This window comes from Mastomys coucha, unplaced genomic scaffold, assembly GCF_008632895.1.
Source record: "Mastomys coucha isolate ucsf_1 unplaced genomic scaffold, UCSF_Mcou_1 pScaffold11, whole genome shotgun sequence".
Lineage (NCBI taxonomy): Eukaryota > Metazoa > Chordata > Mammalia > Rodentia > Muridae > Mastomys > Mastomys coucha.
The window spans coordinates 9,683,048-9,697,199 of NW_022196893.1; the positions used below are offsets into that span (position 1 = coordinate 9,683,048).

General features: G+C 52.1%; 1 protein-coding gene across 6 annotated transcripts in view; it reads left to right on the forward strand.

Moving 5' to 3' along the window:
* Triobp (TRIO and F-actin binding protein) overlaps positions 1–9,807 on the forward strand; it is a 62,267-nt gene extending 52,460 nt beyond the window's left edge. For all 6 annotated transcript variants that reach the window (XM_031348990.1, XM_031348984.1, XM_031349006.1 and 3 more), the window contains 7 exons: positions 3,635–3,782; positions 5,359–5,461; positions 5,870–6,029; positions 6,108–6,221; positions 7,557–7,643; positions 8,316–8,476; positions 9,174–9,807. In XM_031348990.1, the coding sequence (XP_031204850.1) occupies positions 3,635–3,782; positions 5,359–5,461; positions 5,870–6,029; positions 6,108–6,221; positions 7,557–7,643; positions 8,316–8,474 (771 nt within the window). In that variant the 3' untranslated portion in view covers positions 8,475–8,476; positions 9,174–9,807. The remainder of the gene's footprint in view (positions 1–3,634; positions 3,783–5,358; positions 5,462–5,869; positions 6,030–6,107; positions 6,222–7,556; positions 7,644–8,315; positions 8,477–9,173) is intronic.
* Positions 9,808–14,152: the final 4,345 nt, after the last annotated feature.

The following is a 14,152-nucleotide window of genomic DNA, read 5'->3' on the forward strand; positions in this document are numbered from 1 at the left end:
CTCTCTCTCTCTCTCTCTCTCTCTCTCTCTCTCTCAGAACATCTGGATCCAGCCTTTTACCTCTACAAACCTACTGTGGTCTCAGGAGTAGCTGCCCAAGAAGTGGGTGGAGGTCTTGGGGGAACTACTCCTTCACATGCCCTTCCATGTCATGGCTTCTTCCCTGACCCTGCCCTTTTTGTTGTTTTGGTTTGGTTTGGTTTTGGTTTTGGTTTTGGTTTTGGTTTTTCGAGACAGGGTTTCTCTGTGTAGCCCTGGCTGTCCTAGAACTCAACTCTGTAGACCAGGCTGGCCTCAAACTCAGAAATCCACCTGCCTCTGCCTCCCAAGTGCTGGGATTAAAGGCGTGTGCCACCACCGCCAGGCCTGACCCTGCCCTTTTTAATGACCTTACATGTGTTTCTTTTTCTTTTCTTTCTCTGTACATTTGGTGTGTTCATGCATGTGATTGTGTATACTCACCTGTGAATGCAGACAGAGGCCAGAAGTTAATTTGTTTATTGTTTATGTGGTTGGATTCGGTTGTTGGTTTTTGTTTTGTTTGTTTTTTTCTGGCAGAGGCTCTGTGTAGCCCTGGCTGCCCTCCAGCTCCCCTGCCATGCCTCCTGGGATTAAAGGCCACACCTGGCCTCTTTCTTTTTATTTTATGCATAAGTGTACATGTCCATAGGTGTGCATGTGCAAGCATGTGCATGTGTGTGTGCACATGCTTGTGAATGTATGTCTTGTCTATGTGGATACCCACCAAGGTCAGAAAAGAGCTTCAGATCCCCTGGAACTCAACAAGGGGAGCCACTGACTCAAGCGCTGACACACTCTTTTTTTTTTTTTTTTCCGAGACAGGGTTTCTCTGTGGAGCCCTGGCTGTTCTGGAACTCACTCTGTAGACCAGGCTGGCCTCAAACTCAAGAGATGTCTCTGCCTCCCACGTGCTGGGACTAAAGGCGAGCGCCACCACCGCCCGGCTGCTGAGACATCCCAGCCTCTTTTCTTTTTGGGACCTTCACTATGTAACCTTGACTGGCCTGAAACTTGGAATGTAGGCAGACTAGCCTCATACTCACAGAGATCCATCTGCCTCTGTCTCCCAAGTGCTGGGATTAAAAATGTGTACCACCATGGCGACTAGACCCTATATCCTCAGACAGGGTCTTTCACCGAACCTAGAGCTTGCTGTGAGCTAAGGATCTACCTGTTTCTTTTTTCTTTTATTTTTTTAAGATTTTTTTTTTTTTATATGTGTACACTGCACCTGTCTTCAGACACACACTAAAAGAGGGTATCGGATCCCATTACAGATGGTTGTGAGCCACCATGTGACTGGGAATTGAACTCAGGACCCCTAGAAGAGCAGTCAGTGCTCTTAACTACCGAGCCATCTCTCCAGCCCTACCTGTAGAACTGTGGTTACTACTGTATTTTTATGTGGCTGCTAGGGCTCTGAACTCAGGTCTTTAGCCACGGAAAGTAGTTTACCCATTCAACCACACCGTTTTTTAATCATACAAGAAATAGCCCAGCATGATGGCATATGCCTTTAATCCCAGCTCTTGGGAGACATAGGCAGAGGCAGGCAGATCTCTAGGAGTTCAAGGCCAGCCTGGTCTACACAGTGAGTTTTAGGGGCGCCAGAGATATATAGTGAGATCTTAATTCAAAAAAACAAGAAGTTAATAAAAAAATAAATTATATAAGAACCACATTTACAATCCCAGCACTTGGGAGACAGAGGCAGGCGGATTTCTGAGTAGGAGGCCAGCCTGGCCTACAGAGTGAGTTCCAGGACAGCCAGGGCTATATACATAGAAACCCTGTATCTCTGGCTGTCCTGGATCTAGCTCTCTGTGGACCAGGCTGGCCTTGAATTCACAGAGATTTACCTTCCTCTGCCTCCCAGAGGTTGAGTCCTGGGATTATAGGCATGGTAGTGCATATACCCAGCATTTGGGAAGCTGAAGCGGGATCCTAAAGTCAAGGCCAGCCTAGCTAGAGGCTAAGGTCTTTAAAAAAAACAAGTCCAACATAGTCTGAGGAGGGGGTGTGGGCTGGACAACACTTTTTTTGGTAGGCTGCAGGTGGGACCGTGGGATCCATGTCTTTGCCACGCTTGCTTTCCCTGCTCATGTTTCCTTCCTTCCTTTCATGGCCTTTCACTCACTGTCACTCTCTGCCCCCCTGTCTTGGTTAGATCTCTAGATTCTTGTCTGTGCCCTCCTCATCCCTCAGGCTTCCAGACTGTTTAGGACAGCCTTCTGCTTCTAGGGTCAGCTGGTTGGAAACCCTAGTTCCTTTGCTCGTGGGCCCGGACAGTCCCAGGTCATATATGGATATCTTTGGAGGACTGCTGTTCTTTGTGCCACAATAGCCTTCCAGTGTTTTCTGTGTTTCTGCATACCTAGACTAGGGCAGGCAGTGGCCTGTTTTGCACCGGCTGGTATTGTCAGGAGTCAGCTTTCATTCCACAGCAGTCCACATGGCATCCCTGTCCTCCAACGTTGAGCTACCTATTGGGCTTTACAGGTTTAGACCCTATTGCTGAATCTGGGTCTCCTAGTGAGCATGTAAGTCACCTTTGGTGTTCAAATCCCCAGCTGTGCTGTGGGAACCCTCTTGTCCCCATCCTGTAGGATGTTCCTAGGAGTGAACCTGCCCAAGCCAGGACTAGAGTTGCAACTCAAATCCCAAGCACTCAGGAGGCTGAGGCAGGAATGCCGAGAGTTCAAGGCCGGCCTGGCTATACAGCCAGACCCTGTCTCAAAAAGATTATGGTGGCCAGGCGGTGGTGGCACACATGTCAAATCCCACCACTTAGGAGGCAGAGACAGGTGGATCTGTGATTTCCTGGACAGCCTGGGGTAGACAGAGAAACCCTGCCTTGAAAAACAAACAAACAAACAAACAAATGACAGTGACATCAAGCTGCCCATACACATTAGTTAGACAGGTAGCTAGCTAACTATCTTACCTACAGAACCATTTGTGTGCTGTCAACGGTTCCAGCTCACTCACTAAGCCCCTGCCATGTGACTTACCCTGGTCTGTACCCCAGGCCTAAGCTGGGTCAGGTGTATGGTGTCACCAGGCTATTATGTTCCTGAAGAAGCAGGACCTTGAGAGGCAGGGCAGAGGCTGTCCTGAGGCAGAACTAGGAAAGGTGTTTAAGATGGGCCATGGGGGAAAGCAAGCGACCCAGGAGAGCCTTCCCACTGCAGGCAGAGGAATAGCCTTGGTTTCTAAATTGTTGTCATCGAGGGGGTGGGTGGATACATGCATGCCAGAGCATGCATGCGGAACTCGGAAGACAGCTTCGTGGAGTCGGTTCCCTCCCTCCGTTCTTGAGTGTGTTCTGGGGGTTGAACTGCAGGCTTATACCTGATGATGAGCCCCATCACCATCCCAAGAGCTGATTTCATAACTATGAGGTTGCTTGGCAATGCCAGGCCGGGCAGAGATGGGGCTGCAGGAGCCAGACTTAGTCCTGCAAATGGGGAGTCACTGCAGGGCCTGAAGCTGAAGAGGGGCTGGTGAAGTCTGAGTGAGGAGAGGTGAGTGGAGAAGGGAGCAAGTATAGAATATCGTGGCAATGAGCCTGGCTCCAGACAAGCCTCATGACCTCCCGGCCTCTGGCCCACAGGAAGCCTGTGAGCGCAGCCTGGCAGAGATGGAGTCCTCACACCAGCAGGTGATGGAGCAGCTGCAGCGGCACCATGAGCGAGAGCTGCAGCGGCTGCAGCAGGAGAAGGAGTGGCTGCTGGCCGAGGAGACGGCTGCCACAGCCTCAGGTGAGGACCAAGGATGTGCCACGGGCAGCGCCTGCTGCCTCCACTTTTGAACTGGGAAACCCCTTAAGATAAGGATGTGGGGGAAGGAACCAGTAGGGGTTGGAAGCCCCAGAAGTCATCTGTGGTCCAGCTTGCAAAGGGGAAAGTGAGGTAGAAAAAGGCCACCCTTCCTCCCATGGGTTATGACTTCTCTTCCTTTGGTTCTGTTGGCATTGTAGAGGCAGGGGTATCTCAAGCCACGTATTACCTCCACGCTAGGGGAGAGACACTGGTCAGCCACACACTGTTCTGGTAGAACCTGCCTAGGTACTAGGGTCAGACCTCTGGGATGCTCCAGGAGCGGCTGTGAGCCTTGCTTAGCGGTATGTACCTCTCTGTGCCCCACACATCCTGAGCATCCTGAGTGTTTACGGGATCCAGCGAGTGAGGAAGCTGGAGCTCAGAGAGGTTAGTGACCTGTCCCATGTGGCACAGCCTGGGAATGGCAGAGGTGGCCTTTGAGCCCAGAGAGCAGACACTCTTGATTGCAAAGCTGGGCTCTGAACTGCCTCACTTTCCTCAAGCCAGAAACAGGAAGCACCCGAGACAGACAAACTCCTTCCTCCCCCTCCTCTGTCCGGTGCACACCTGCTGTGTGTGCCTGGAACATCCTGGGCAGCCCCTCTGGTCCTGAATGTGGGGTCATGTGACCTGGAGCTTGCATCCTGCTGATACTGGCTAAGAATTCCCTGTGCTCAAGTCTGCATGGTCCTGCCAAACCTTGGCTGTATTCACATTTTAGGGCAGGCCCACTGGGCAGGCGGCCTAGAGTAGCTGCTGCTCTGGCAGGGTGCAGGCACTGCCCAGTGGTCCAGCACCAAAGTCTCTACAGTGAACTTGAACTTGATGGAGGTGACGCCATATTGAATAACAGAGCAGCAACAGCCCGCCCAAGTCCCTGCAGTGTATGCCACTCAGGAGGAAAGAGACCCACCCACTCTTCAGAGATGTTGTCTTTTGTGGCGAGATCTAAGGCTGGAGGCTTTCATAATCCTTAGACTGCCCTGTGCGGTATGGGAAAAATACCAGGTTCTTGGGAGCTCACCGTTAGAACCAGCCAGCAGAAGCCAGTGTTTGGGCCGTCTTCTCCGTGTCAGGCCTTACTTTGTCACCCTCTGGTGAGGAGAAGCTGTGGATAAGCACCTCCAGGAAGGGTCCTGAGGCAGAGGCATTGATTCACCCATACACAGCATCAACAGGTTTGTACTGACTGCAGAGCTTGCTGTCTGGACCACAGGCCAGGCAGGGCAGATGGGCCGTGATAGATGGTCCTGCAGGCACTGCAGAGATGCTATGAGGCACTGTGCGAGGCTAGCCAGAAACCATTAATAGAAGATACTGACGTATCACCCCATGAGAGCCTGTCACACAGGATTACCCCAAGGAGGACCCAGAGAGGTTGAGCACACAAAGCCACCGGGTTCAGGACACAGCTTTGACGTGTTCTTTGCACACCTCTGCCCTGTCTGCACCAGTACAAGCACAATTGTGATGACCCCCTTCCAACTTGTCCTCTGCTTGTCTGTCTTGCTCCTAGCCATTGAAGCCATGAAGAAGGCATATCAAGAAGAGCTGAGCCGGGAGCTAAGCAAAACACGGAGTCTCCAGCAGGGCCCAGAGAGCCTCCGGAAGCAACACCAGTAAGATGGCAGCGGGGTCTGGGGTCTAGGGTAGGTGTGACTCGGAGCCAAGAGCATCCTTCACCTTGATAGATGTGCCTGGGGCTTTGCTGAGAGCCTTGGCAGAGGCCACATGGGTCATCAGTGCCCAAGGCCTGGCCTCTGTGCCCCTTTAGTGTCTCCCAGAGCTGGGTTGCAGTGTTGCTGTTGACCACTGGGAGAATCTCCCTGCCCCAACACAGTTCTGGGTGCTGGGGCTGTGAGAGGTAGCCCCTGAGCTCACCCTGTCAGAGGATATACCCCTGTAGGCCAGAGAGTGTTACCAACCCACACCCACTGTAGGCTGAGTTCAATATCACAGTGTATCTAAAACCAGTGATGTTGAGATGGCCCCCGTGGTTCATCTCTGCCTCATCCCCTGCTGGCTAGGATGGACATGGAGGCGCTGAAGCAGGAGCTGCAGGTGCTGTCTGAGAGGTACTCGCAGAAATGCCTGGAGATCGGCGCCCTGACAAGGCAGGCGGAAGAGCGGGAGCACACCCTCCGGCGCTGCCAGCAGGAGGGCCAGGAGCTGCTGCGCCACAACCAGGTAGAAGGAGGCCCCCAGCAGGCTGTGAGTGGGTGTGACTGGCCTGGTGTCCCCACCCTGACCGGCCTATCCTCTCAGGAGCTGCACTCCCACCTGTCCGAGGAGATCAACCGTCTGCGCAGCTTCATCTCCTCTCAGGGCACAGGCAACAGCTGCGGGCGCAGCAACGAGAGGAGCTCCTGTGAGCTGGAGGTAAAACGTCCTCTCTCCCTCTCCTCCCTTGTGCCAGGCAACCCCTGGCTTGAGGACCTGTGGGGCAGCTCTCTGGAAGGCTGGGTGTCACCTGAAGGTGCCACTCAAAACTCTGAGGTCTTCCGGGCTTAGCCTTCTAGCCTTTGATAGGGCCCTGGCATCTGCCTGCGGAGTGACATGTTCAGTCACTGCCTCTGTGGATTGTAACGTATATAAAACGTATATAAAATGTATACAAAATAGCTGGCATGCTGGGCATAGTGTGCACAGCTGTAACCCCAGGACTCCAGAGGCAGAGGCAGAGTCATGCAGATCTCTGTGAGTTCAAGGACAGGCTGGCCTCTATAGCAAGTTCCAGGACAGCCAGACTACATAAAGGAACTCTTGTCTCAAGGAATAACTAAATAGATAGGATTAAGGGGTGGAGGCTGCCAGCGTTCTGCTCATTGGGGCAGAGAGAGGTAGAACGTGTGAGTGATTCCAGGATCACCCGGCTTTTTGTTTCATTTATTAGCAAAGATATAAGGCAGTGGGTCTCAACCTTCCCAATGCTGTGACCCAGTTCCTCGTGTTATGGTGACCCCCCCAACTATAAAATTATTTTTGTTGCTACCTCACAACTGTAATTTTGTTACTATTATGTATGAATCATAAGGTAAATATCTGATATGCAGGACAGTCTTAGGTAACCCTGCGAAAATGTCATTCAACTCCCCACAGGGGTTGAGACCCACAGGTTGAGAGCCACTGATAGGAGGCTTGCGTCTATGCCTAGAGGCTCTAGGCCTTTGTTCCCTTATCTTCCATCAAGCCCCATTAGTCAAGCACTGTAACTGGCTGCTTTAAACCAGAGGAGAAACAGAGAAAGAAGTTAATGGCCTTTTTAAAGGTCACACAGCTATCTGTGTGGGAGCATGGGCTGGAACCAGCCAGAAGATTGCTCGCCTGAAGTTTAAGGGCTTTCCTGTCTGCCACACATAAATAGCACTGTTCCTTAGAGTTCAGCGAGCTCAGTGGGAGTTGGTGCGCCACAGTGGTATAGCTACAGTTCACAGTAGAGCCACAGTACAGCCTGTGCCAACATCCCCAGCCCCTCGTGTCAGGCCAAGGCTGAGGGAACAGGGAGAGTCCTTCTCGCCATATAGGAGGGGTGAGATCGGGGAAGAGGAAATCAGAGGCAGTGGCCCGGGGGAGTAGGCTGTGGCACACAGGGGCTTTCGGTGCAGGTTGGGGTTGTGCATGGGGGCTTGAGTCTGGGCGGTCTAGGCTTCCGGGAACTGGACCTGGGTAGCTACCACCTCCGGTCCTGCCTCAGCCCAGCACATGTGTCCCTAGGTATTACTGCGAGTGAAGGAGAATGAACTCCAGTACCTGAAAAAGGAGGTACAATGTCTCCGGGATGAGCTCCAGGTGATACAGAAGGTAGGCAGCACCAGCATGGGGTTGGGTATGCTCCAGGTGCCTGAGCCAGCTGCCATTGGCCATAGCCTCACCTTAGGTCTCCCACTGTCCCACTACAGACGAGGTAACATCTTGAGAAAAGAGGGTTGTGACTCATCCAAGGCCTGTTTTCAGTCATGCAAGGTCCTTTGACTTTTATTATTGTTGTGCACCTACTAGGTGCTGGGGAATGTAGCTGAAAGCAACAGAACACTATCCCAGCCTGGCTGTGGGTTGAGTCCCAAGTATTGGTAGGAATTGGGAAACCCACCCAGTTCTGTACAACCTGTCTAGCCACCCTTGGCTTGCTCCTGCCTTCATCGAGCTGCAAATATACGGTGGCTGAGAGTGTGAGCCAGCGCTGCCCCTGGGTGTGCTTGGAGGATAGGCAGAGAACTTGGTAAAGGGCCGGAGGAGCCCGTGACCTTGCCCTCCCGGGCTCTTCCTACCACTCCTTGTGACCTGACAAAGGCTTCACCTCCCCAGGCCCTAGCTTCCATCCCTCTAATGGGACAAGAACAAGGAAGGACAATGAAATCCCCATCACTAGGGGAGCCAGGCCTTCTGGGCTACCAGCCGGGGTCTGAGTGGGTGTGTGGCAGGCAGGGAGTGGGCATGGTAGGCTCCAGCCCTCGGTTTCCTCTGTGGCCCTAGGACAAGCGCTTCACGGGGAAGTACCAGGACGTGTACGTGGAGCTGAACCACATCAAGACGAGGTCGGAGCGTGAGATTGAGCAGCTGAAGGAACACCTGCGCCTGGCCATGGCTGCCCTGCAGGAGAAGGAGGCTGTGAGGAACAGCTTGGCTGAATAGAGGTAGGTGAGGACCCTGCAGTGCACATTGATGGCCATTGACGTGCAGTGTGCTGGGCCAGCAAATGGCCATTGACGTGCAGTGTGCTGGGCCAGCACAGCCTTTCCCTGGCTCATTTCTGTTTGTCAGTGACAGTCGTGCTAGCTACACTATGTTATGGCCATAACACTACGTTGTTATGGCCATAAGGCAGTCCACGTCTGCTCTGTCAACCTGTGTCAGACCTGTCTGTCTGTCCCCAAGTGATGACACATGGCTGGTTGGAACCCCAAGGCCCACATCTCAGCCACTGTCATGGCCACTTCCCTAGTAGTCTGACCCTTCTCAGGCTGTGGTGACCCCTGGCACATCCCGAACTTGCTTTCAGTCTTCTCCCAGCCCCCAAGCTTCGTGCTGCAGCCAGCACTAAGCACAGAAGCCCTTCCTTCAGAGGGCTCAATACGATATGATGGTGTGATCCAATATGACACAGCCTGTTTATGCGACACTGCCTGTCTACCTTCTTTTCCCAACAAGACTAAGACACATGAGTCAGGCCACTCCAGGCCATGTGCACAGCCCAGAAGAATGGCTCTGGCCCAGCCTTGGGGCCAGCAAGCATGGGCAGTCTTGCTTGTATATTTTGGCCTGGCCCACACTGACAGGCCAAAGCCTGAGGCCGGACCTTCCCAGTGCTCAGTGCTCACTCTTCCCTTCCAGGTCCCCATGGTTCCGATCAGCTGAGGACCCTCCAGCCCCAGGGGACCAGCCACCTTCCTTCTCTGGCAGAAGTCAGAAGCCAAGATTTCTCCCCACCCTGGGTCACATACACACTCACACTGTACACACACACACACACACACATACATGTACACACACATATATGCACAGATACACACTGCGGATCTGAGCTCGTCCCTTGCACAAGGTCTTACCTTGCACCTTCTTCAGGATTTTATATGTGAAGAGATTTTTATATAGATTTTTTTTTTTTGCCTTTTTTTTTTTCTAAAACACTTTAAACTTTTTAAAAAGGCAATTCTTGGTGGCGTGTGTATCAAGCACTGGCTCCATTTCCTTTCTAGTCCCCTGCTTGGCCCTCCTTCCTACTTGGGTGTCTCACAAAGGCCCAGGCAGGGCACGATGAGTTGCCCAGAGGGAAAAGGCAGGGAGCAGCCCTTTTTCCCTGCCCTGACCTCTGGGCAGGGGACCAGGGGGCAGAGGGATGAGCCATAGCTGTCCCTGTAGTTCCACTCCTCTGAGGGGCGCTGGGTGTGGACCACCAGTGCCACCCATGAAGACACTTCTCTTCTGTTCCATGAGTCATCCTAACTTAATAAAACCTTCCAGCAACTCTGGCTTTTGTGGATGTTGGGCAGGGTAGGAAGTGACACCCAGGTTGTTAAAGTGGCTTCTGTGTCCCACCTTAGCTGAAGCAGGGTCTGTGGGCTTCTGAGGACCAAGCTGAGTCCAGTTCATCCCCTGGACCAGGGACTTAGGCATTTGAGTGATCTGAAGGTTAGCAGCGGCAGCAGCGGCAGCAGAGCCCAGTCTACCCTCACAGCAACCAGAAATTGCACTCTGACCTCCTTCACTGGTGAATCACCAGTGGCTCCGCCTCAGACTCATCCAAATCATCAACTCATTGTCTGAGAAGCTGAGGAGATGCAAAGAAGGCCAGTGCTGAGTCTGCCCTCCCCAACCTCCTACCCCTCCACCTCAGTTTGCCTCTCCAGAAAATGACTGTTTTCTATTATTCCCAGCTCTGGGCTGAGATTATGTCCAGAGATTCTCCTCCCCTAGGCGGAAGTAGGAGTAGGAACAGTGGATGCGACCATCATGGCAGACTGTACCGATGGTCACTTTCCCAAGATACAGAAACCACATTGGGTGGCGTCCCAGGAGACTGGAATCCCACAGAAGACACTGGCTCCGCCTGCTGCTGCCTTGAGTGCAGTTTCACGATCAGTTTTCTCAAAGGGAAAATTCAAGAAGGGCCTTCCAAGCAGAACCATCTGCAGGAGGAATCGCACTGTGAATATCTCTGGTGCGTGGGAAAGACCTGGCCGCCCTCATAAAGTATAGCAGTGTCTGGCTACATCCTTCCCTGTGATTGGTTCAAGAATGGCATGAGTGGCAGGAAGTTCTACCAATGAGATACAAAGGATGTTCCAGGATCCACATACTCCTCCCCATGTGTCTTAGACTAGATCAAAAGACCCAAGTATTCACCAAGATGGAGAAATCAGGGATTGTCATGTTCTGCTGGCAGGTGCGTGACACACAGTGGGGAGTTTTTTGGCAGTTTCTTTCCGAGAAAAACAGACATCTCCCTTCTGACCCAGCCCCTCCCCTCCTGTACAGGCACATAGAGCATCGAGGGCCAGCCCACTGCACAGCTAGCCCTATTCAAGGTTGCCCAAACCTTAGCTGCCAGTCAATGATAGAGTAAGTGGCCAGGGAGTGTGGCTTAGTTAGTACAATGCTCTCCAGCAAGTGTGAAGCACTGGGTCCAATCCATAACCCCGAGTAAGCCAGGGGCGGCAGCACATATCTGTTAATCCTAGCATTTGGGAAATGGAGGCAGGAAGATCACAGGTTCAAAGTCTCACCCTGGGCTATATAGCAAGCTCTAGCCTGGACTGCATGTGACCCAATTCCCTGCTCCCCACAAAAGAACAATTGCGGTATATATTTGTATATGGTGATGTAATATGGCAATAAACCATAGCTGCTTTATGTGCAAAAGTATGGTTAAATTGTCCAGACTTAATGGCTTAGCAGAAGCCATGAAAGTCACGTGCTGGAGGAGTTCACTCACATGAGGTTCAAAAGCAAAACAATGAGGCCTTGAGCTGAGGAAGGAGGGACGCTGCCTAGCAGTGGGTACAGGGATCTTGAGGTTGCAGGTGTATTCTGCCTCAGTCTGGGTGGTGGTGACAGGGCGCATACCCTTGTAAGAGGTAGCAAGGTGCACATTTACAGTCTGTGCATTTTACTGGACACAAATCTTGTCAGTGTACTTTTTTTAAATAAAGATTTATTTATTTTATGCATGAGTACACACTGTAGCTGTACAGATAGTTGTGAGCCTTCATCTGGTTGTTGGGAATTGACTTGAGTGACTCTGTTCACTCCGGTCAACCCTGTTCACTGCATCAGCCCTGCTCACTCTGGTCAACCCCTCTCGCACAGTCCCCACTCGCTCTGGCCCAAAGATTTTATTTATGATTATAAATAAGTACACTGTAGTTCACTTCAGATGCACAAGAAGAGGGTGTCAGATCTCATTACAGGTGGTTGTGAGCCACCTTGTGGTTGCTGGGATTTGAACTCAGGACCTTTGGAAGAGCAGTCAGTGCTCTTACCTGCTGAGCCATCTCGCCAGCCTGTCAGTATACCTTTAAAAATATTTTTTTAAATGTACGTGTGTGGGTGTCTTGCCTGCATGCAGTCTGGGTGCCTGGTCCTCACAGAAGTGGGGTCAGATCCCCTGGAACTGGACTTACAGGAGGTTATGAGCTGCCATCAGGGCGCCAGGAATTGAACCCAGCCCTCTGGAAGAGCAGCCAGTGCTCCGAGCAATCTCTTCAGCCCCGTAAACTGACTTTTAAAACAACAAACCAGGGCTGGAGAGATGGCTCAGTGGTTAAGAGCACCAACTGCTCTTCCAGAGGTCCTGAGTTCAATTCCCAGCAACCACATGGTGGCTCACAACTATCTATAATGGGGATCTAATGCCCTCTTCTGGTGTGTCTGAAGAGAGCTGCAGTGTACTCATATACATAAAATAAATAATTCTTTAAAAAAGAAAAATTTCCAGCAAGTGTCAGGTCAGGTACCTGAGAGAGGAGCCCCTTCATCATTGGACATTTGGCCAGAAACATGGTGGTGGTGGTCTGGCCATTCTGTCTGTGGCCTCAGGCATCAGCCATTGCTTAGCCTGGACCAGCCTCCCTTGTACTGCTCTACTGCTTCTGACCTCACTTCCCTCTCAGGCCTTTGTTTCTTCTTCCTCTATTAAAGAGAACAGTAATCCCTCCCCTTCAGATGGCTGCAGGTCTTGAACTACAAACATTCAGTTATCTATTGCTAGTCTCTTGTGCCTTTCCTATAGCTCTCCCCAACGTAGCTCTGGCCAAAGTACAGGTCGTCCAATGCTCCCTGTGTGTGTGTGTGTGATTGCTTCTTCCTTCACAGTTCTGCTACCTTACCGGGAGGTTAGCTTCTCTGTGGCTCTCCCCATGTTTGCTGAATGCGCAGTGGCCTCAAGACACCTGTAGTCCAACTACCCCGCTGCTGGCCAACTCCCATAAAAAGAGCTTCAGATATGGAATCCATGGAGTTTATGAGCAGCCTTTGGATGCCGTGGCATCACTTCCCCTTGTCAATCAGAAACAAGTTTGGGCTAGCTAGTCCAGGCTCATGGGGGGGTGGGGGGGCGGGGGGAGTGGGGAGGATAGTAACAGGGTCTGATCACCCGAGCTCTTCCCAGCCTCCTGTTCCTCTAAAGTGGGATTCTCTGCAGGGCTCTTTAGGGTCTACACTCAGCTCTTCTATGGATGGGTGTTTCCTTGTGACCTTGGCCACTTGTCCATGGCTTCTTAGCATTAACCACAGATCTGTCCCCACCCTGTTTTCAGGCACTCAGAGGAGCCACCATCCCAAGGCCTACCTGTAGGGTGTCAGCCCTCTAGCCCAGTGGCTCTCAACCTGTGGGTTATAGCCTCTTTGGGGGTTGAATGACTCTTTTACGGGGACCTCATCTGATATCCTGCATATCAGATATTTATATTACAATTCATAACAGTAGCAAAATTAGCTGTGAAGTAGCAGCGAAAATATCTTTATGGTTGGGGGTCACCACAACATGAGAAACTGTATTAAAGGGGGGCAGTGTCAGGAAGGCTGAGAACCAACCTGGTCTTTAGCTCCTTCTTGTCTTGGGAGCCAGCTTCTGGATGAGGCCCCATGATGCCAGCCTTCCATCCTGAGGCTGCCTTGGCCTACAAAGAAGGTTTGGAAGTTAGAGGCGAGTCAACTCATCCAAAAACCCACAGTCAGCAGAGACTCAGCTGGGGAGATCTGGGGAGGCTTCTTGGTGAAAGAGGCGCTGGAGCTGAGCAGGAATTAGCCAGCCAGGAGTTGGAAATGGATCTGCCTCTGAGCATAGCGTTCAAGGCTCTGAGTCTGGAGAGGTCGTCGTCGTCGTTGTCGTCGTCGTCGTCCCAGGAATGACTACAGCTGGAGCTCAGTCTGTGGAGGGGCAGCAGGTGAGGCTGGAGCGACAGACTGTAGAAGGGAAAGTGGGGCCACTGTCCTAAATGGGCTTCAGGACCCGGGGAGCTCCTGGGGTACATAAAACATCCTGGCTCAGGTCAGAGGTCTGAGTAAAGATGGTGGAGCCTGGAGCCCGGTCAGCACAGAAATGCTAGTTAAGATGTCAGCCCAGGAGTCGAAGCATAGAGAAACTCCAGGCACATCAGATAGCAGGGCACAGGGAAGTGGAACAAGCAGGCTCCCTGCAGCCAGAGTGATGTGGGGAGCAGGTGGCCAGCAGGGCTGGGACTAAAAAGCCACAGAGGGCATTGGACTTGCCAGGGTCCCCAGGGTTGTTTCCAGCCCATCCCCCTGTTCCCCTGATCCCTGGAGGTTCTTGCCCAAGGGCCCTCCTTGAAGTGACAGTCTCTATTACCAGA